We start from the raw sequence: 23,562 nt of genomic DNA, 5'->3' as shown, positions 1-23,562 counted from the left end.
AATCTCTACTAAATACATTTATCCAGTGCTAAGTTGGAAGCAGAGGCAAAAATAAGGGAGGTTGTAAGTTATTAGACGAGTCCTGACTGTTTAGGGCCAGTTGCTACAGGGGTTAGTGTTTGGCTTTTTTGGGCTTATTACTGTAGATAGTAGGTTGGCTTCTTGGGCTCGTTACTGTAGGTTATGGGTCACAGTTCTATTTTTGTATGTAATCTGGCCATTGCCCATTTGTATATCCAATTTCTCACTGGACAAGAGTCAGAGGTGCCCTGAAGGACTGGATCCTGTGTCTCTCCAGGGTAGGGAGATGGGACTACTCCTCGAACCTTGAAACTAGGCCTGGACCATTTGTAGAACTCAGACTGGGCTTATGGTTGACTCAGACAATATTGTCTAATTTTTCAGATAAGATCTTGGCTTGTATACAATATTTTTGATACATGTTAGCATAATTCCACACTTTCTTAAATTAGTTGATTTCTACTTTCAACTGAATGACAATTTCAGTAATACAGATTGGAGTAAAACATTCTGTTCCAGGAAATATATTTCTTGAAGGGAAGGTCATTCCTTAATCCTGATTCTGTCAATGGCATATTTGGAATAGGTCTTTCTGAAAAGACTCAGATTCTAATGTTTCCAAAGCTCCCTGTCACGGGTCCCACCTCTGCCTCTAGTTGTATGGGAATTTTTAAATATTTTAAGTATGTTTTCTATCTATCCTATCCTGTCCTCTCCAATGAATATTCATCTGGGAAACATGATCCATTAGCAGGCAGTAATTTTGGCAGGTTTTCCAAATAATAGAGAAGGCAGCTAAGCTGGATGCTACTGAAAATTAGCTCTATTTTTTTTGTCAAGTATATTTTAGATTACCAGTGTTTGTTTCAACAGTGTACTTGCTCAGAATAGGAGTTCTATGTTATTGGGTAAATTATTTAACCATGGTGTACCTTTCTCTTCAAGTGTCCAATGGAGTTAATACTATCAAATAATACAGGGTATTTGTCAGGATCAAATGAGTTAATACATGTGAAGCACTGAGAACATAAGCAGCTAATAATATATACCTATTATCTTAGTACAGGTAGTATTACACAGAGATTAAGAAAATTGAATTACTTTTATTAAAAACTGAACAGCTTTTACTTACTTATGAGAATTATGCATTAAAGCCCTTTATAAAATAAAATTAAATTACTTTCGATCGAGCTGTATTAAAATACTTTCACTATAGCTTGCATCTTTATTTGTAACAGGCTCTTGAGTTTTTTATATACACAGTTTGCCAGAGATCTAATTTATCATTGTCTTTTTAATGACAATTGTAAGTTTTTCTCTCGTGTGAAGAAGAAATGGTGATTTTTCTGAGATGTTGACCTGAAAGCTGTAGATTTGTGTGTGTGTGTGTGTGTGTGTGTGTGTGTGTGTATGTGTGTGTGTGTGCGCGCATGCATATGAGTGTGTGAGAAAATGTCTCAATATAAATTAGGTTACTATGGACATTCTAACGATTCACTAAAACTGTCTTCTACATGTAATCAGTGTATAGAATTTTTTTTTTTACAAAAACATTAAAAACTGATTTCACATTTCTAACTGTATCAAGGCTAACGTGGAAATTCTAATATGACTATGAAAAAGGTTGAACAAAAAATAATATAATTTTGGAAAAACAGAGAGAAGTAAGAGAGATGTCCATTTCTTCCTCTAATAGAAAAAGACACTAATTAACCAAACATGCCCTATTCACCGTGCTGAATAGTACAAGCCTTCCCCCATAATGATTGAATTTTTAAATGTCATTAGTGACTGGAGTCTTAATGAGCACCTGTGCCACTTTGACCTAGATGTGCTCCCCTCCCCTAACCGTCATAAAGAGATCAGGCTGTGCCGTGGGTCCTCACCTGGTTCCGGGGGTCAGGGCAGCTCCCCTTGGCTGCCTCTCCATCACCAAGCTCGATGAGGGGTGAGGTGGGGGGTAGGAGCTGAGTCCCTGCATGCACTGCGGCAGCCCAAAGCCTGGGTGGAAGCTGAGTTGACCCCTGTCCCTCCCCCTAGCTCTCAGGGGGATGGCAGGACACAGGTCAGAGCTGTCTTGCTGGGATGGGAGTTAGACGGCTGAGTCCAACCCATGTGCGCGAGGTGGGGGGTACAAAAAGCAGCACTTGGGCCTGGAAGGCCTCAGTCTCCCAGGGCCTCCTGTCCAAAAAGTTGGGGAGGGCATGGAAGAAGTTCCATCCTGCTCCTGCAATTTAGAAACCTTCCTTCTCAGTGTCAAAAGACAGCCCGAGGGGAGCTGGGAGTTAGGGCTTCCACGCCAACGCAGAGCAAGTGCTGGACAGAAGGGGGGCGAGGGGCACACATGTGCCAGCAATGTGGAGGAAGCAGAGGAGAGTGGGCCGCAGCTCTGGAAGAGAAGTGGGGTGAGGTCAGGGCCCCAGGCCCAGTAGCTCATCTGCTCACAGTAGGAGGAAGGGGGCCTCGTCGTCCTCTCCCTGCTTGGCAGCTTCTGTGGAGGGCAGTCCCCTGGAGACTTGCAGGGGTGGGTGTTCAAAGGCACCACACTTGAACACTATATGTTTACATATGTAAATATGTACATGGTATATTTAATACAGGTGTTGTATGTAAATGTATGTATATGTTTATACTATTATATAGTGCATAATATGTACATATTATGTAGCATATTTAGACATGTAACTACATGTGTGCTAATGCATATATAGCATGTAAATATATTATTTACACATATAAATGCACATATGTATACACTTATACATACGTATATATAAACTATGTAATGTAGATGTATATTTCAAGTATGTATGAAGTATGTATGAATTCATATTTATTAATATGTATATATAATACATATATGCATAATACATATGATTATATATTTTTACTAATAACACATTTGTGTATATAATATGTATACATACAAAAATATATGGATACATAGTTATATATGGATACCATACAGTGAGTATATGCCATCACTTAGAACTTGATGGCTAACATAGCATTTATACCGCTTTTATACACATGTACATGTATACATTTTAATAAATGTATATGTATTATAATCATGTATTAACATATTTATGCATATTATACATACATAAATACACATTTGTACATATCCAACTATACAAATTTATACATACATATATGTGTATACTATAATACATGTATACTATTATGTGTATAATAATATATGTACATATATGTGGGAAATAAGTTCAAGAATTCCTTATACTTACATAAATGGGTTAAAGCTTAGGGCAGAAAGCTGCCACCATAGGGAGAAAGGGCCCAGGGTTAGTGAGAGAGATATTATAATAGGATCACAAGTAACTTGTTATATCACTTGTTACATCCATCTGGTGCCATTATACTTTGATCACAAACTCCACGTGCCCCCCCCCCCCCCAGACCCTTTGCTTCTTACACACAAGTTAATCATTACTGTCTGATTGTTTTCTCCACTTTCACCATGGGTGTAAGATCTTGAGAGCTCAATAAATACCGAGAGGAAACCCCTGCTTGGGGCTCTTGTCTCCTCACAGACATTAACCCCTCTTGTTTTCAATTCTGCGTCTGCTCTCTTGATGGACAAGAGAGAACTCCAGATTCATGGTCTGTGACACATATGTATGTCCCTAGAGAAGGAACCAGGATGGTAATGATGTGATATCGTATTTTATTTAAAAATAATACTATTATGTTTTGAACTGAAATAGTATATTATTTCAGATTTGAAATAGTATACTATTTCAGATTATTTCAGTATATAATAAATATATATTATTTCAGTATATTATTTCATTTATGACATATATTTATGCACTCTGAACAATGTTCATATGCACTCTGAGAAGCTGTAAATTAGAGCTAATAATCATGAGAATTTGAGGAAACCGGGAGTGCTAGATGAGAGATTCGTCCAGAGAAGACGAGTTCACCCAGTTTCTTTTACTGGAGTCTAGGATAGGGTTTCTCAACCACTGCACTATTGACATTTGGGACTGGATAATTCTTTGTCGTGAGGGCTGCCTGTACACCATAGGATGTTTAAGCAGCATCCCTGGTCTCAACCCACTAGATTCTAGAATATGCCCAAGTTGTGATGATCAAAGTGTCTCCAGATGTTGCTGAGTTCCCCTGGGGCGTCTAACTCACCTCCTGTTGTGGTTCTCAGCTATGTCCAGGGCCTGCATTTTGCTGCAATTACTGGTACAGTCATAGAAAACTTGTTTTCTGGAATTAAATTCACAGGAGACTGATACTTAATCTAGAATTCCATTTTATTAGTGTCTTGAGGGAAATATTCCTTTTACTCCAGACTCCTTACTGCTGTCTGAGTCCTTGCTCCTGTGGTTCAAGACTATTAAAGATCAATAGTTTTGTTGTTTGTTTATTTATTACTTTATGGTTTTTTGGTAATAAGTTGCTTGGCACATCTGGAATTGAAGTGTACAACTTCTTGAGAGAGATGTTATTTATGTCGTTATGGTATCTGGTGAAATTCCTATACTCCCAACCTAAAGAAATAATAGTTGTAGTTATAGTGTTCTTACACACTGGATTCTAGACCCCATCTCACTTTTTTAAATACCATGGTTCCGCTACAGTGAGGCAAGCAAATTAACCAAAGTCTGTATTTCAATTACCTCATTTGTAAAATAACTGTAATATTGGTATCTTAAAGAAGAGTAGTAAAGATTAATAACTATGTGTAAAATGGGTAAGTTCTTAGTACAGCGTGCTCACTGAACATGTGTTGGTTATTATTAGTTTTTTTTAATTTTTTAACATTTTTTTACTATTGAGAGAGAGACACAAAGCATGAGCAGGGGTGGGGTAGAGAGAGGGGGAGACATAGAATCTGAAGTAGGCTTCAGGCTCTGTCGGCACAGAGCCCGACACGGGGCTCCAACTCACAGACTGTGAGATCATGACCTGAGCCAAAGTCGGACAGTCAACCGACTGAGCCACCCAGGCGCCCCTGTTATTATTAGTTTTTTAAAAAATGTTTATTAATTTATTTTGAGAGAGGGAGAGAAAGCAAGCACATGATCAGGAGAGAACAGAGAGAGAGAGAGAGAGAGAGAGAGAGAGAGAAAATCCCAAGCAGGCTTTGTGCTGTCAGTGCAGAGCCTGATGTAGGGCTCCATCTGACAAACTGAGAGATCCATGACCTGAGCTGAAATCAAGAGTTGGATGCTTCACCGACCGAGCCACCCAGGCACCCCTTATTATTAGTTGTATATAAGAATAACTTCAGAATATTTTATTGCCAGATAAACATACCATAGATCATGGGGATATGTGTATGCTCGTTGCAAAACATAATAACACCATGTAATCACCACTCAGGCCAACAACTGGAAGTTTACCAAACACCAGAAGCCTCCCTGATCCATTTTCCATACCCCATATTCTTTCCCCCGTAAATGAAATAAACGCACCTTCTCTTATTTTAATCCCATTTTAGGCTAAAAATAGAACAGTATTGATTCTCAGTTTATAATGGCAAAAACAAATGAGCAGTAAATATATGCCCTCAAGAGTGATTGCACTGGAGAGACATTTTACATCTGAAACATCGATTTGAATCTGCATAATTGATTGAAAATTGCAGTTAAACACGCTTTTTTGGGTCACACGTACACCTGAATACTGATAATGATTCAAAAGTGACTGTCCTTCTGGTAAACACACACCCACACGTGCACCCCCTGTAGAGATAACACACTCATTTGTACGCGCAGATGCACACGTTGTCTTTTGCACAGTGTACGAAAGCCGTTTGGTAGTTACTCCTGGTTGGGCACAATCAGAACTTCCTTCATCACTCTGTGGATTGTGTGTCTCTTTATGTCTACACTCCTTAATACTTGAATTACCACCAGATCGACAGTGTCAGTACTTAAGCCAATCAATAAACATGCAGGAACTGTGGGCCAGTTATCAAGTCTGTCTTAAGAGTCAGCTGAAGAATTTCAGGTGTGCAGGAAGAAAAAGTGTGCTTTAAATGAAAATGAGACAGTCTTAAAAAGTAAAATGCCATCTCAGGCAAATTCTTCTGAAAGGCATGCCAATGTTAAGTTGGCAAATTTTTACTTATCTCTTATATTTGAGACATTTGGCTTTAAAGAAAAAACACATTTCAAATAGGACTGCAGAAAAATATTGTAGTTTGAATGCTTTAGCAATGAAACTACCAACGACTGTTTTTTTTTAAACTGTTCAGGCAGAATAAGCTTTATAAAATTTCAGATGAATTTAGATAATCCCTAGCTTAATTTAATTTAAATTAAATTATTGGCAAATAATTGGGACAATAACCCTGCCTGATTTTTAATTACCAGTTGTGTTAAATCCTAAATATGACACAAATATTTTTTCTGATTAAAGTAAAAACTGACAACAACTTGATAATTGTATAAAATAAAAGACAAATATGTAAAGGTTGCATGGAATGAAGAATTACCTGAATAAAATAAAACATATATTACAACATGGTCTCCATGAGATTATTCTTTTTTTTTCATATATAATTTATTGTCAGATTGGTTTCCATACAACACCCAGTGCTCATCCCAACAGGTGCCCTCCTCAATGCCCATCACCCACTTTCCCCTCTCCCCCACCCCCGATGAGCCCTCAGTTTCCTTGAGATTATTCTTATACTTTCCCTCTCTCTTCATGCCTTAGTTTTAATTTTATATGTGATACACATTAACAAGGTAGATGATAGGTATATACTTTGTATATATCCGTATGTGCATGTGTATTGGTATATACATGCATGTATGTATACACACATACACATCGCCTTCCTCTGGAAGTAACCATTGTCCTGAATTTTATGTTTTTCATTTCTTTGTTTTTTTAAAATTATGTATATTCTTAACGTATTACTTAGCTTTGCTTAGTTTTAAGATTCTCAAAACTATCAGACCTGTTTTGTTTCTAAGATCCAACCATTGTCTTCGGTGTACATTGATGTAGTTCCTTTGTACTGCTATATGTGTTTCCATTGTGAAGAGTACTGTGATTTATTGATCTGTTCTGTGGTCATTGGATGTTTGGGTTGTCAATGATTTTTTCCTATTATGAGCAATGTTGCCGGAAATTGCACATCTCCTGGTGTACAAATGCAAGAGTTTCTCTAGGTCAGTGATTCGCAACTTTTCTCTTTTCAATGGACAGAGAAGATGCTGGTATTTGTATTACATCGTTGGGTAGGAAGGCAAACTCCTTGAGACCAGTGTTTCATCATGGGGACGTTCTCCCCAGGAGGACATCCATGTCAATGGAATTGGAGGAACATCGGGGTACAGAAAAGTTCAAATGCAAGAGCTAGTGACAAATTATGTTTTTAAAATAGGTGCTCAGATTTACATTCCCACCTGTGGGAACTTCTCTTGGCTCACACTCTCTGGATGATCTGGTAGAGTCAGAATTCTAAAATCTTGTGAATATACTATCTGTAAAATAGCATCTCATTGTAGTCTTGATTTACACTTCTTTTTACTGATGAGTTTGAACATCGGTTTATATACATTCTGTTATGTGAACTCTCTGGTCTTGCGTTGTGCCATTTTTCCAAGGGTTTTTTCGAACCAATTTAAAGGTAGTTTTTGTCTTTATTTTATTTTGTTTCCCTTAATTTTGAATACTAATCACATGCTGTTTTGCATGTACTTTCCACATGTGATTTTTTTTTACGCATCTTTTAGCAACCATGATTTCTTGATTTTAATATAGTTTTATTTATAAATCTTTCCTTACATACATTTACTTGTAAATTTGTATACTGATTAGGTATTTTTGTTTATTGCTTAGGTAAATCTTTTCTATCTCAAGATATTATATTATAATTTCTACAAAATTTTTCTTCATATTCTCTTGTCTTTAAGTTTTTTTTTTCTTTTCTTATTGAACTTATTAGGCCTCCAGGAGAAAATTGCATATAAGCAGTGGGCATATTGTTAGAGATCCTAGTATTTTTGTTTTGTTGTTTGTTTGTTTGACCTATGGAATCCAAGAAAGTTGTCAGCACTGTACTAACCTGAATGTGGATTTTCCCTTTTGGCAGATGATTGTGATGAGCCTCTGGTGTCTGCCTTGTCTCCGGCATCATTCAGCAGTTCATCTGAACTTTCTAGCAGTCACGGTCCTGGATTTGCAAGGCTAAATCGAAGAGATGGTAAGTCTGCTTTTTACCTTTTGATTGGTTCGTGTTGAATCTCCCTAATTTTCCATTCTCTTTTAATGAAATCATTATAAGTGACCTATTGTAAAAGGAAGTACATGTCTCCATAAGCAAATGGCTGAAACTCACAAGTATATGACGTATAGGACTGGTTCTGGGATGGCAAAGGGTCACATCCTATTTTAAAGCCCGTGTCATCATTTCAGCACCCAAAGAACTGAAATCCTTCAGTATGGTGAGCTTTTATATTTATCTTATGACGTAAACATTTCTAAAACAAGATCTAATCATTATGTATATAGTAGCCATGAAAAATCTAATTGACCCCATATTTCAAGTTAAACAGGAAGCTTGTGAGAAGAAGTAATTTTCAAAGACGCTAGTTATTTAAAAATAAGGAGCCCTCAGTTTGCACAATTCTCAGTGTAGATGGCATGATTCTCTCTCCTGTGGAGGAATGGGAACTTAATAAGTTTCATGCTCCTCTAGGAATATGCAGTTCATATTGTTGACAGTCTCATAGGTAGGTTGTGTTTGATCGCTTGAATATGTTTAAGGGAAAGCGCAGATAATTAAAAGGCAACTTGCCGTTGAACTAAGAGAGAATTTCAAAACTCTGTGCACTTAGAGACAGCATCATCATGGCCCCTTTCCATAATACGTGAAGGCAAAAGCCATCTGCACTCACATTCTATAGAAAGAGGCTTGGCAGTTCTAACACAGAAAACGTTTTTAGCAACCATGGAAAAAATAGACACCGACATCATATATTATTGAAACCGTGATTTGCTCATTTATTATCCCCTTCTTGCATGCCATATGTCAGCCACTTCTTTTCATTTTTCTCCTTGATGTTATCCTCGGTGCTGTTGTAGTGTTTCAGCACGATGCACATTGGATGTAACACATAGATCACATTGTATGTGTGTGTGTGTGTGTGTGTGTGTGTGTGTGTGTGTGTGTGTCTGTGTTTTGCCATCTGGTACACATGATAAATATCTAACACCTTAGCATGACTTAATAAATTTAAGTTTATTTTAAAATGTCATCTCGTATTATTTGCGACAGTCACCTTTGGGTGTATCTGAGTGTGAAAGCATCAATGGAGAGTAAGAACGGAGATCCTTGATCAAATAGGGAATTTGTGGGGCCTTGGATATATTTGTGTAGATACTGCTTGTCCGTTCCTTTTATTTGCCTTAGAGTGAGGGTTATTGGACTCTCTCTCCTTATTTGCAATTCTGAATCCTTTCCTGACCACAGGCAAGTGAGCTCTCCTAGCCCCTCTGCAGACCAGTCCAACTCTTGAACCTGTGCTTCTCCAAGCAGGAATGCTGACATCACAGCACTGATCTTGCAGTGAGGTCTCTCTCTTATGCTCCTTTCCAGAGTAAGGCAGGGTATAACATTTACCACTGCTCTATTTAAGAAATAGGAGCTTTCCTAGGATTTGGCCCATGGAAGGATACAAAATTTAATTTAACTATTTATCTTTATTTCATTTGCTGAGATTCAATAAATCACACAAAATGTATATAAGTTATGAATCGGATCAAATCGTATTTCTCATTAATTTATAGGCTCGTCAGAAGTCTCCACCAGTGAGACTCATTTTCATTCTTAATTCGTTTCTCTGGCTCTTGGTGAACCACAGTATCAAACTTCATGAATCTCATTTGCATGTTAATGAAATGGAGAAACAAAACAGGATCATTTTAATTATCTTTTGCTGGTTGTCAACCTACTTGATTACATTTTTTTCTTTTTTATTTAGTTTTTCTTTTTTCTTCCCTCTTAATTACATCAAGTGTTCACAAAGGAATGTCAGCTCTTGAGTGATTTATTAAAGGCTATATATTATTTCTACTATCAACATTCCTTGTAGTATATTTAGATCAGGCTGTGGAAGGGTGTTTAACCAGGTCAGCAGGTCACATGTAAATAAACCGAATCAACAAATAAAGGCCTAGGTCTCCCAGAAACACGGATAGAGTGACCTCTTTCCTGTGGAATCTAGAAAATTGAGAGCCAAAGAACAAACAAGCAAGAAACAAAGAATCAAGCTTATCCAGAGGCTGTTCTCCATCCATGAGATAAATGCCATGGGTAACTGTGAAAATAACTAGACCCCGAGGTGGGAAAAGAAGACCAGAAAAAGATACTGTTGAACATAATGAGTCTCTCAGGAGGGACGAAGAAAAATGAACATTTTTGGAGGTATATTAAGTTAATTTTGCCACTTGAGTGCTGTTGTGGGTTGAGTTGTGTCTTCCAAAAGGATACATTCAAATTCTAACCCTGATACCTATGAATATGACTTTATTTGGATCTAGAGTCTCTGCAGTGTGATCAAGTTGAGGTCATATCGGTTTAGGTTATTGTGGATTAGGGTGAGCTCCAGATCAGGCCTTGTAAAGAGAATGAGATTTGGAGACACACAGAGACAGAAGAGACGGAGAGAGAGAGAAGAAGGCCATGTGGAAATGGAACATGTAGAAATGGAAGCAAAAGTTGGAATGATGGGGTTTCAAACTAAGAAATGTCTGTATCGCCAGCAACTTCTAGAACCTAGGAGGAGGCAGGGAAGGAGTCTTTTCTAAAGCTTACAAGGGGAGGAGCATGGCCCCGCCAACACCTTGATTTTGGATGTCCAGCCTCCCAAACTGTGAGAGAATAAGTTCTGTTGTTTTAAGCTGCCCAGTTAGTGATATTTAGTTAAAGCAGTGCTGGGAAGCTGGTAAGAGTGCCCCTGAGGAAAGGACTTCTCCATACTTGTTCGTACTGGGAGGATGCCTCCAAGTTTGAATCTGAAAGATCTCATAGCTCAGAGGAATAATCCAGATGTAAGGGTAAACAACACAGATGAACAAAAACCCATCCCTGCTAATACTGGCTACGTACTAGAATGAAATCTCTCTCTGCCTTTATATGCCGCCATATTGCTGCAGCTCCCATGTAGTTTGAATGATGATTGGCAGCTAAAGTTAACTAGTGTCCATGTCAAGTTCAGACAGGCTCTAGCGTGCCATTTGATAGTCCAAGTGTGTTCTTACAACAGAATATAATGAGGCCACAGATGCAGAACTGTCCCTCAGGCTGCAGTGTAATCCAAATGAAAGTTTTAGTTTTGATGTACTCGAGAAACCTAGGAAATGGGTTACTGCCAACTGATATACTTGTGTACACATGTAAAATCATAAAGCAGTAAATAAAACTATCATACTTACGTGTATTATAGGTATGAGTGTAGATATACATATGTACCTGTGTTTATTTATATAGCAGATTGCTCCCATAACTGAAAAATTCTGCAAGTTTTCTGTCATCTATTCTGTAAGGTCGGAATATATCCCATTTTCCTAAAAGTTGAATGTTTGTCTCTGTTTTCCCATTGTCTATTTATCTTTCTTTCTTTCTTTCTTTAAAAATTTTAAATGTTTATTGTGTGTGTGTGTGAGAGACAGCATGAGTGGGGGAGAGGCAGAGAGAGAGGGAGACCCAGAATCTGAAGCAGGCTCCAGGCTCGGAGCTGCCGGCACAGAGCACGACATGGGGCTCAAACCCAGGAACTGAGATCATGACCTGAGCTGAAGTCAGATGCTTAACCGACTGAGCCACCCAGGGACCCCTCCATTGTCTGTTTTTCTTCACTGCAGCTAAACCCTTCCACTCTAAATGCCTGCCGAGCAATGTTTTCCCCATGCCCATAGAATTTGCTGTTAACATCAAGCATCTATCTGTAGAGAAATTAGCATATTTGGCTAATTGACAGAGAGAACTCCCATTTTCGGATGTACTCCTAATGAGAATAATTATGACATTCTATGCAGAATTATTTGGTGATTCTTACTGCCCTAAATCATTGTGCTTCTTCACATACAACTATGATGCCTAAATTAAAACCCAAAAGATAAATCCCCAAGGTATGCATGCTACATGTCAGTGCTTAAGAGGACAGATGAGGTGAATGTTTCCTGCTGTTAAACATAGTGCAGAAAATCTTTTATAATTATCACATTTTAAAACGATAGCATTAATATACTTAATAACCAATACTTTCTTCATGAGGAAAAGAATAAGAGATGGGTTTTGCACAGCACAAAAAAAAAACAAAAACTCAAGCCTAAAGAAAGGGGACCCTCATTGGTACAGTGGGTGTGGGTCAGGAATGTGCATAGAGGTCCCTAGGACCAGAGATGGTGTGGGCAAGCTTCCTGACTGAGAAGAATATGGATTTGGTGCATATGGGGATGGCCTTTTATTGTAGTTTGTTTGAGAAGAAAAGATATTACCAGCTTGCTTGCTTCTATATCACCTGCTTTCCCATTATCCCAGAATCTGAGGTGCCCGAGTAAGCCCATGGTCCCTGAACAGTTATCTGAATTGCAAGGGGCATGCACGTCTGCGTTGATTCAGGCAGTGAATACATGCCTTCTTACCAGCTCTGCCCAATTCTTCTGTCTCATGCCGTAATTTATCTCCAGGACTAGGAGATGTACAGTTCTTAACACTGAGATGAGAGCACTGAAACCTGACTAGATCCCTGAAGAGTCAGATCCCTGAGAATTACCCCTGTAGTCACAGAACACGAGCTTCCCCAGCACGCTTGAACCTCAGCTAACCTACTCTCCTACTCACTCCAGTGGATCATAAAATTTTAGGTGAAAAGCAGACACTTCTGTATTAGACATCTCTGAGGCCAATTCACCATTCTTGGGTTTAAATGACTACTACTTCTTACTTAAGGACGGGAAAAGTTTTTAACCACTGTGCTTTAATTTCCTAATTTTCTACTGGAAGAATAGGGATAGTACTGAAATGGTTTTGGCTTTATTGATAGCATTGAAATGGTATTGGCTCTATTGAAAATGATCTTGGCTCTGGTATGGCGATAAGAAAAGCACAGTCCCAAGAGAACGTTAAACTGTTCAGAGTGTGCCCTGCCAGTTAACCACATTTTAGCAGACCTCATGGGACCAAATATATAAATTACAAGGATAATCTCAGGGAATTCAGGCTTCCATGTAACTCTGGTAGTAAGTGTTGGGTTTTTTTCCTGATTAATTATAAAGCAAAACAAAAACTATGTTTTATATGTTCAGTATTAGCTTGAAGTACGTTCTTCTATATCGTAGTCCAGGTTTGTGAACTAGGGCGATCTGATGCCTTTATGTAAAATATTTTACTTTTTTAGCAATTGGAAATTGGTTTATGAAGTTACACAGGAACTTCCAAGGAGATTAACATTTTGGAAAAGGTTTGGAAAATGAAGGTCTAGATCAATTTTATGGTCCGTGGTGTGTGATTCATGCTTATAGATTATATTTTGTGTGCTGGCCTTGAGAAGGTAGAAAAAAAATGAGTAAAGATTTACATCTTATTTCTCCATATACCCATATTCTGTGTTCATTAAAGCAGGAGAGAATTTGCTATCATTTTTGTGATTAATATAGAATTACTTCTACTCTTCTATTGATTCACTTAACACCAGAGGTGCTTGTCTGCTTGGTCACTTGGCCCGCTCTTTACTTTGGATATTGCCCTCCTTTCTGGGCCCCCTTCCTTCTCAAGTCTCTTGCCAAAGTCTTGGTCATCCCTCTAACTTACCTTTATTGTCTTTGTCTGCCCTGTAGCGCACTTTTTTCAGCTCTAAATCAACCTGATAATGTAACCTGAGTGAATGTGCCAAGTAGCCAACCCTAAGCAATTTACAGTGATAGAAAATCTGGTTTTAGAAACATGAAAACTAGATCGTCATCCTAAATTGCAAGTTGCCTTAAGGAAATGAAATTACCTCTTCTTTTCTCCTTTCCTATAAAAGTATGGGGTTGAATTTGAGGATCTCTAAATTCTATGACAATTCTATGGCACTCTTTTCATTTCTAATACTCTATAGGCAATACCTTTTCTTTCTAACTCACTCTGGTAATGGAGAGAGTGAGTAGTGATATTAATGGCCCTTCAAGAAGAAGGTAAGTAGAGTCCCTGAAGGCAGATTGTTCTTCTAATTCCGATCAAACTAGGAGACACAGAATGTTCCCGGCTTAGGAAATGTCTTAAGTTGCCATAGGATCTAGGAATTCAAGTCATAAATGTGATCCTACTGAAATTGACACCATGGCTCAAATTTGGTCAATTAAAATACATTCATGAGATTTACAATTATCATTAATATTTAACATATTTCTTTGTGTATATCTAACATTTTTCACAGGGCTGAGTAGGGAAATTTCACATATAGGTACGGAGAAAAACGTGAGCTAAGTAATCAGGTGGTGTGTTAGGTTGGATTCTCTCAGAAGCACACTCTGGGTGATGACTGAGGTGCCAGTGGTTTGTTAGGGGGTAGCTCCCGGGAGAAAACAGTGAGGGAGTGGAGGAAGCAGGGTGAGGAAGGGGAAGAAGCCAGTCAGTTTCAAGTGAAGTTCCACACGCTGCCTGATCCCCCAGGAAACTCTGGATGGTAAAATCGTACCTAAGATTTTGTCCTACTTCATGGTAAAGAAACCGAGCCGAACAAGACGGCTGGGTGTGTGATCAGTTTAGAAAAGTTCGTGTCTGAGCTTGGGCCACTGTAACAAAATACCATAGACTGGAGGTCTTAAACGATAGACATTTCTTTCTTGCAGTTCTAGAGGCTGGGAAGTCTGAGATCAAGACGTTGGCAGATTCGGTTCCTGGAGAGAGCCTACCTTAGCTGTGGACAGCCACCTTCTTGCTGTGTGCTCACAGGGCCTTTCCTTGATGCGTCTGTGTGGAGAGAGCCATCTCTGTCTTCCTCTTCTTGAAAGGGCACTAATCCCATCATGAGGGTCCCACTCTCAAGGCCTAATGTAAACCCGAATACCTCAAAAAGGCACCAAATACCATCACTTGGGGGTTAGGGCTTCAACTATGAATTTTGGGGAGACACATTCAGTCTGTAACAGCTGCATTTTTGAAACTAGTAAACCAACCAGAAAGTATTAACTGCTTGAAGACAGCTGATAAAAACCCAAGATAGCCAGGCCTTCAGGGGCAAAGATCCTGGAGAGAAAGGAAATACCATATAGTGAGCCTGATATTTTCTGCAACACATAACAGGGGTTCAAAATATATAAAGAAAAATGGACAGAAATGATAGGAGAAATAGACAATATAAATTGAAACATAAAACATAGTAAGGAGTTTTTAATCTCTCTCTCTCTGTATTTTATCGAGGAAGTGGGCAAAAAAAAGTAGTGAAAATACAGAAGATTTTAACAGCAAAGTGAACAAATTTGACAAAATACCTAAATAAGTAGTAATTATTTAATGGGCAGGATGCATTAAACTCTGCCCCCAACAACTATAGAATATACATTCTTAGGCAGTGTACCTTTGAATATTTACTTAAACTTATTCTGGGCCATAAAAAATTGTTTGAATAAATCTCAGAGGATTTAAATCAGACAGAATAAATACTGTGGATACAGTTGAATTAAACTAGAAATCAATAATTAGGAAATACTAAAAAACCTAGAAAGGTGTGGACTTTAATTAGTATGCTTTCCAAAAAGAAATCTCAGCAGAAGTTAGGAAACATTTTAATTCAATGATAACAAAAGGCTATAGGGTCAAAATTGAGACGCAGCTCGGTCCAAACTGATAGCTTGACTTGCACAAATTACACAAGACAGAAGACTAAATATTAATGATCCATTTATTGCCTAGTTCTTCAACTTCTCAAGAAATGCTTAAGAAACAGCAGATTAAACCAAAATAAGGAAAAGGATAGGAAAAAAAGAAAAGTGCATTAGTTAATGAAATAAAGACGTAGAATACCACCAATAAGACAAAAATATAGCAAGAGGACACTTTAACAAACGTTCTGCTAATGATGGTGAAAATTTAAATGGATTTAAAAAAATGATTTGAAAAACACAACCTGAAAAGTCGTACCCAAGAAATAAAACGGAAAATTTAAATATCCCTCTGTCTGTTAAAGATAGTGAATCCATAATTCACACGCTCCAGTGGAGAAAACTCCAGGCTAAAATGCCTTCATACGTGAATTCTCCAAGATACTTTTAAGGAAGATAAAACTCTAATCTTACACATTCTCTTCCAGAGGACGGAAAAAAAAAAAAGCCAAAATACTTCCCAACTCCTTCTGTGAGGCCAGCATAACCTTGATACCAAACCCCGTCAAGGACAAACAAGAAAGGAAAATTAAAAGCCACTCTCTCTCATGAATATAAATGCAAAATACTGCAAACAGAATGTTAGCATATATGTGTGGAGGGGTCTGGGACTCAGCCTCAGAATGAGAATGCACCGTCTTGGCTGGAAGGCACGCGGGCTCTGCTAGCAGGTGGGTTGTATAACCAAACTGGAGCTTTCTAGTCTGCTACCGTGCAGAAGAATCCGGAGCATCTTCTCGAGGAGAGGAAGCGTGAAGGTAGCTAGCCGTAGAAAACCATCTTTTTTTTGTATACACTCATTTTAGAGACTGTTGTAATTAAAGATGTGCTGTAATCTATTGGCCGCCTCTTGGGTGACGCGTCCCCTCAGCCACACCTCTTTCTCTGGCCAGCATGGTAAGGAGCAAGTCCAACTCCTGACAGGTGCAAGAGGGCCTGGTCCGAGATTGTACCGCTTACCGGTAGCTTCCTGCCCATGGCTCCCTGGATGCTCCCAGCGAATCCACCGGGCATTAAAATCCTGGCAGCGGAGTATGGGGAGTACTGTCTGCCTGTGAGGCTAATCTTGACCAACAGAGGACAAAAACTGATGGAGAAAATCTTCCCCGCTTGGTCCTCAGGGTGGAAAGTTCTGAGATGCATCACAATGAGGCTGACTTCTCATTTTATTCATGCCTTGTGTTCCTGATTTTGTTCAGTTGTCCAGGTTGTCTTGTATCTCACTGAGCTTCTTTCTGATGGTCGTTTGACTTGTTTGTTAGGCAATTTGTAGATCTTCGTTTCTTTGGGGTCAGTCGCTGGAAGTTTACTCCTGTCCGCGTCCTTCGGTGGTGTCCTATCTGCCTGATTTTTCGTGATCTGTACAGCCTTGCATTGTTGTCCGCGCCTCGAGGAGTGTCACCGGACAGGGCCCTGGGCTGCAGGATTGGTCCCAGACTGTGTCTGAGAGGGGCCACGTCAGGGTGCACAGCCCGGTGTGCAGGCCTGCTTTCAAGGGCGTGGAAGAGCACGTCTCTTGCCAGACCCCTGGGTGGGCAGGGCTGCTCCAGGACCGTGGCTAAGAGCAGCCGGAGCCGAGTCACAGGGCCGCTTCCGAGTCCAGTGAAAGCAGGCAGGCCTGCCTCTGGAGGCGTGTGCGGGTGAGGCGTGAGTCTCCCTCGGGGCGCCTGAGTGGGCACGACTGCTTCGGGCTGCAGCTGAGAGGGTTTGGAATGGGGCCCAGGACCCCTTCAAGGTCCACAGTCAGACCGAGGTTTGAGGGCTGACCTGCTGGAGGACGGGTGCGACTGCTTCCTGATGGAGCAGTGAGGAGGGCCTGGCCCGGTCTCTGCAGGGCAGAACTGCTGTCCGGAGCGGCCGGGAGGGGTGGGAGCCCAGGTACAGAGCTGTTGTCGAATGTCCTTTCCCACGGACGTGGGGACACGGGAGGGCTTGCCTCCGGGGCTGGGGTCAGGTGTGCCTCCCGGTGGGTCCCTGGGAGGGCAGACCTGTTCCTGGACTGCAGCTGGGTCCCAGAGCGCCCACAAAGGCACCTTTGTCAATGGAGGGTTGCCAAGTTATTGTTGTTACAGGGGGGATACAAGCAGGAGATTTCCTATTCTGCCATCTTTTTTTTTTTTAATGTTCCTTTTTCACAGAGAGAGACAGAGCATGAGTGGGGGAGGGGCAGAGAGAGAGACAGACAGACAGACACAGAACCTGAAGCAGGCTCCAGGCTCCGAGCTGTCAGCCCAGAGCCAGATGAGGGGCTCAGAGTCATGTAGCACAAGTTCATGACATGAACTGAAGTCAGACGCTTAACCCACTGAGCCACCCAGGCACCCCTCCCGTTCTGTCATCTTGCTGACGTCACTTCATATATCCTCTGTCTGTCATTATCGTCTGCTGTCTAATGATCTGTAATTTCTGTTCCCATAAATTATCTCATTGGAATTGTAACTGTAACCCTTTTGAAGACTGCCCTGCAGACCTAATTCCACGAGAAAAGATGTGGAAAAATTACACAATTTTGTAAGGATTTCTCTATGTTTCCTCTCAAACAGGACTTTATATATCAAAGATTTCCTCCCTCAGTGGGAATTGTCAGGTCCTTAAAGGTCTAATAATTTAAGTAGAAAGCTAGCCCAAAATCCTATTTAAGTGATTTGAGGGTTGTTATTTTTCTCTTATCTTTTGTACCTTTAAAAAAAAAGTTGACATGTAATGAATATTAACAGTAGGAAATAAAAGGGACACGTGTAAGATGGACTATATAATTGGCCATATAAAATGTAACTGATTTAATAGACTATATAAAAATATCTGACTGTATAAAAATGAAAAACAGGATCAGAGACTCTGCCAGAATGAGAATGTTTATGTGGGTTTTTCCAAAACCTCATCCTTGACCTTGGCATTGTGCATGCCCTCCTAGAATGAGCTGATCCACTGCCAGGGCCTCCAGGAGGAGGCCTGTGCAGACAATTCCCACATTTGTGCTGGAGGAGAAACATGTCTAACAATCTCCTTCCTTGTATTTTCAACTGCCTGCTGGAATTTTCCAGCTGCCTCCTAGATGTCTTGTCTTTACGAAAAAGCTCAACATATCTTAAAGTTAAATATATCACCTCCAAGCCAGCTTCTGCTCGTAATTATTTTTCTTTTCCTGGTTCCTGCTGGTTATCTTAATCGCCATGGCTTAACATTCTTAGAATCACTTTTTATTTCTCTCTTGATCCCTCCTCCTGCAGATGATAAATTCTGTGGATGCATGGTTTGCAATCTCTCTCTTTTATTCCTTTTTTTTGTTTTGTTTTTTGTTTTTTTAGATTCCATTGCTACTACACTAATGCAATTTTGGGATTTCTAACCAAGGTTATTTTAATAGAGCCATAACTGGTCATGTAATTCTGAGGCTCTCCTCAATAAAAATAAATTTGCACGTACAGTTGTGACCTTGTTTTTGCCTGTTTAAGATTTTTCAATGCCACTTTCCTTGCACATGTGGATGTTTCTGAATGTGCTTTCTAAAGTCAAGCTAATGGGGTGCCTGGGTGGCTCAGTCAGTTAAGCGTCTGACTTTGGCTCAGGTCATGATCTCACAGTTTGTGAGTTCAAGCTCCACGTTGGGCTCTGTGCTGACAGTTCGGAGCCTGGAGCCTACTTCGGATTCTGTATCCCCCTCTCTCTCTCTGCCTCTCCCCAGCTCACTCTCTCTTTCTGTCTCTGTCTCTGTCTCTGTCTGTCTGTCTGTCTGTCTCTCTCTCTCTCTCTCTCTCAAAAAGAAATAAACATTAAAAAAGTCCAGCTAATACTCTGCAGTGGTTGAGCAGATTATTTGGTAGTTTTAAGGAAAAAATAATAAAAAATATTCATAAATATTTCCAAATTAAACTGTAACATAACCTATGAATTGTCTACCATTTACTAACAATATAGTTTCTCTTAACTAACCCATCTTTGCTTAATTTGTGTGCTAATGCTTGGTTTGTTCTACAAATCTATTTAATCTAAGTAAACCTAATAAATACTATATGACATTAATTCTATAGTTAGCACAAATACACAAAGAGCTCATTGATGCCTAAAAGTATAAATGGAATAAAAAAGTGAGAAATAGAAATTTGAACAATGTCCTAAATATAAGAAGCGACCATAATTTTAGTACGAAGAATAAATCCACACAAGCTGGGATATGTGAGTATTTGAATGTGGTGACTTCATATGAGCATCTAAATAAGGAAAGCACTGGATAGACAAAGCAATGACATTGGACCTAGTAGACAAAGACTTTAAATCAACTCTTTTGAATGTGCTCACAGAGCCAAAAGAAATGCGAATAATGTCTCCACAAATAGAGGATATCAATAGAGTTACAAACGGAAAGAAACTAGTGTGTTTTCTAATGTGAGTGTTAAGAATTTTTCTGTAATGGAAAAGAGCAGAACTACGTATGCATCGAAGTTGCGCTCCTTGTGGCAAAATTACGTCTCATTACTGACATTCTGGGAAGCAAAGTAGAATAAGCTGTTTGCAGAATTCTTGTAGCAAAAGACGCTATCAAAACCTGTATTTTTTTAGTGGCTCTGAATGTGGAAGAGTAATTATTATGAGAATATGCTAGCAGCCTCCTGCTTTCTTCAATGTAAGGACTACCTTGATTCCGGAGTTTTAATCCTGCTTCAGCCTACAGAAGAGCAAAAGCACTCATCAGTCTGGTTAGCCTTGGTGACCCACTTCGGGAGAAACGCCTTTTCTGGATCATTTGGTGTGCTATTGCAGACCGGACAGTGCGGTGGAGCAGGACCTAGGTGGCCCTGGGTAGACAAGAGAGGCTCCATTCACAGAGGATGGTCGGCAGACGGTAACAGGTGCCAGTGTTACAGCCTTACCAAACTGTGGTCACTGGGAAGTCGGGTGGGGAGTTCTTTTCGCTGTATTGTGCAAACACATGGGCAGTGTTTCTGCTTTTCTGCGTTAAAGCACGCTGGTTGATGGTGGGAAAGGTGAGCACATAAATCCTCTAATGAAGGAAGATAAAAACGTTTTTAATGACAATAATAATTCCTTCGGAGACATGTCTGTCTGGGAGATGATTTGGGGAGCAGAAAGGGGTATGACGTCCCCAGCTGTCTCCTTATCCTCTTCCAGATCCAAGGCACACATGTCACCCAAGGCTTAAGGAAAGGGGGGGGGGTCATGGCACAGCTTGGGAACAAAGCTAAGTGGGTACTTTTTAGGCCTAGAATATAAAGGATTTGAAGGGGAATTGAGGAGCCTGAAGGAATCCCTTTTCCCCGTGTCCTGCTGAGGGGAGGAGAAAGGAGGGTTGGACATGAGCAAGCAAGTATGAAGACAGGTTTCCCTGACATCCTGCCCCAGGTTAAGTCCACAGTGGGAAATGTGTCAGAGCCCTGCACTCAACGTTCAGGCAACTGCATGTGAAGGCTGTGAGGAAGGTAGGCAACGGAGAGGGGCCTGCCTGCCCCAAGATAAGTCACCAGCGCCCTGCACCCTCTTGCGCTGTGGAGGGCTGGTAGTGTGGCAGAGAGAGAGTGTGGCAGCCCGAGGTGGCATGTGAGGAGAACCAAGGGCTGCTGTGGGTCCTGGAACGAATGCAGAAGGCAGGGACTGGAGCAGTGGGTGCGGACAAAGGGTCACCCCCGGGATGGGAGGAAGGAAGACCACCTGAATGCCCTGATAAAGTACGGCCCACCCCTGGCCAGTCACCACGGAGCAGAGGGGAGGGGAGGCTGCTTGACTGTGTGTGGAGAAGACCAGAAGGTGGTCTTCCTGTCCCCAGCTTACAGGGCTGGCAGAAGGGGGAGATAGACCCCTGCAAGCATTTTGAAGCCTAAGGTGACAGAAATAAAATCCTGACTTGACCGAGTAATCCATGAACTGGACTGAGTTCCTCTGAAATGATTAGATTGATTTTCTACATTAGAGAGAACAGAAACTCAAGAGAGAAAATTAGATTGAGTTAGGGGAAAAGATGCATTTTTCATACCCGAGGCTGTAACTGAGAAATTCATGACTGCAATATGATTCTAGCTGCATTGCCCAAGTAGCTTATCTGAGCTGTGGTCGATACCCTGCTCGCTTGTGGGAGCCCGCTGTCAGCAGCTTTCCCAACTCAGCATTACCAAGTCGGGAGCTTGAAATCTGCCATCAAGGGAGCATTTACACCACAGGAATTGACAAATGCTATAAAGCAGGACTCCCTCCCCTGGACCCTCCCCAAGGACCAACATATTAAACACTTACCAGCATACCACTTACCTGAATTTTAGCCACTTACCTGGCTTACCTCTTATAGTCAACATACAATGATCTTGGGAAAAAACATTAGAATATATTTTACAGATTGGACTGGGATGCAAAATACCTGAACCAAGAGTTTGACGTGCTCTCAGTACTTGTTTGTTGCTTAAAAAAAAATCTATAAATATGGTGTTTTTTTGTTTGTGTTTGTTTTTGTTTTTGTTTTTGTTTTGTATATTCACAATACAGCTAAGTTCTTTACCATAGTTTAAAAAACTTGTTTCTAGAATCACATACAACAAGTAAGTGTGTTAAGAATGTACATCCCGGGGGCACCTGGGTGGCTCAGTTGGTTAAGCATCCAACTTTATCGCAGGTCATGATCTCGCGGTTGAGTGAGTTTGAGCCCCTCGTCGGGCTCTGTGCTGACAGCTCAGAGCCTGCAGCCTGCTTCAGATTCTGTGTCTCCCTCTCTCTCTGCCCCTCCCCTACTCACACTCTGTCTCTCTCTCTCTCTCAAAAATAAACATTAAAAAAGTTAAAAAAAGACAAGAATGTACATCCCAGAGCACCTGGGTGGCTCAGTTGGTTAAACATCCGACTCTTGATTTCCGCTCAGGTCATGATCTCACAGTTTGTGAGCCCGAGTCCCTTGTCGGGCTTTGCACTGAGAACATGTGGCCTGCTTGGGATTCTCTATTTCCCTTTTTCTGCCCCTTCCCCGCTTGCTCTCTATCTCTCTCTCTCTCTCAAAATAAATAAACATTAAAAAAAAAAAAGAATGTATATCCTAAGCTGTAACATTCAAACTTCCAGCTTTGGGGTTGGACATGTTGGTTGCCCTACTGTTTGATTTTATGCTAAAAAGAGAACAGTTCTCCATTCAATGTCTATCTTTGATCAAAATATACAGAAATCTCCAACAGATCCACAGAATCTTTTCTTTTTCTCAGTGACCTACTAATATGAGTTAAAATATTTTATAGAGTAAATATCAAGAGTGAGAAGTGAAAGCAACTGGCTACAGAAGTGGCCCAAACAGGTCAAACTATCCAATTACGCTGGTATAGCTTGGTCAAAGATTGCAAATAATATCTTCATGTAGACCAGTGGGAATAAGCACGCATATTATTAGTGACCTTAAATACTGTTTATTCCATACATTTAAAATTTCAGATGGTCTTTTTGATATTAATTTATCTGAAGTTGGTGGTCCACACGTGTGCCCAACACAAAACCCACTAAGTAGTCCTCAGATGCTGAAAGTTGGACTGCTGTTTTCTTAGCGTTGAATGAAAGACTTTCAACGCTCTGACTCCACTTTCTTTTCCTGCCTTAATGACCAGCGCCCTCTCCATGCCCTCTCTCTCCCTTCAGTCCAATTACTGCCATTCTGAAAAATGTGTCTTGCATCTGTCTGCCCTCAGA

At 40.3% G+C, this 23,562-nt stretch overlaps 1 protein-coding gene across 1 annotated transcript in view; it reads left to right on the top strand.

The window, feature by feature from the left end:
• Window positions 1-23,562, top strand: part of CNTNAP4 (contactin associated protein family member 4) — a 254,154-nt gene that overhangs the window by 28,958 nt on the left and 201,634 nt on the right. The window contains exon 2 of the mRNA XM_030299576.1: window positions 8,114-8,224. Within this exon, the coding sequence (XP_030155436.1) occupies window positions 8,114-8,224 (111 nt within the window). The remainder of the gene's footprint in view (window positions 1-8,113; window positions 8,225-23,562) is intronic.

Source organism: Lynx canadensis, chromosome E2 (genome assembly GCF_007474595.2).
Source record: "Lynx canadensis isolate LIC74 chromosome E2, mLynCan4.pri.v2, whole genome shotgun sequence".
In the NCBI taxonomy this organism is placed as follows: domain Eukaryota; kingdom Metazoa; phylum Chordata; class Mammalia; order Carnivora; family Felidae; genus Lynx; species Lynx canadensis.
This window is presented reverse-complemented; position numbering and strand designations above follow the sequence as displayed.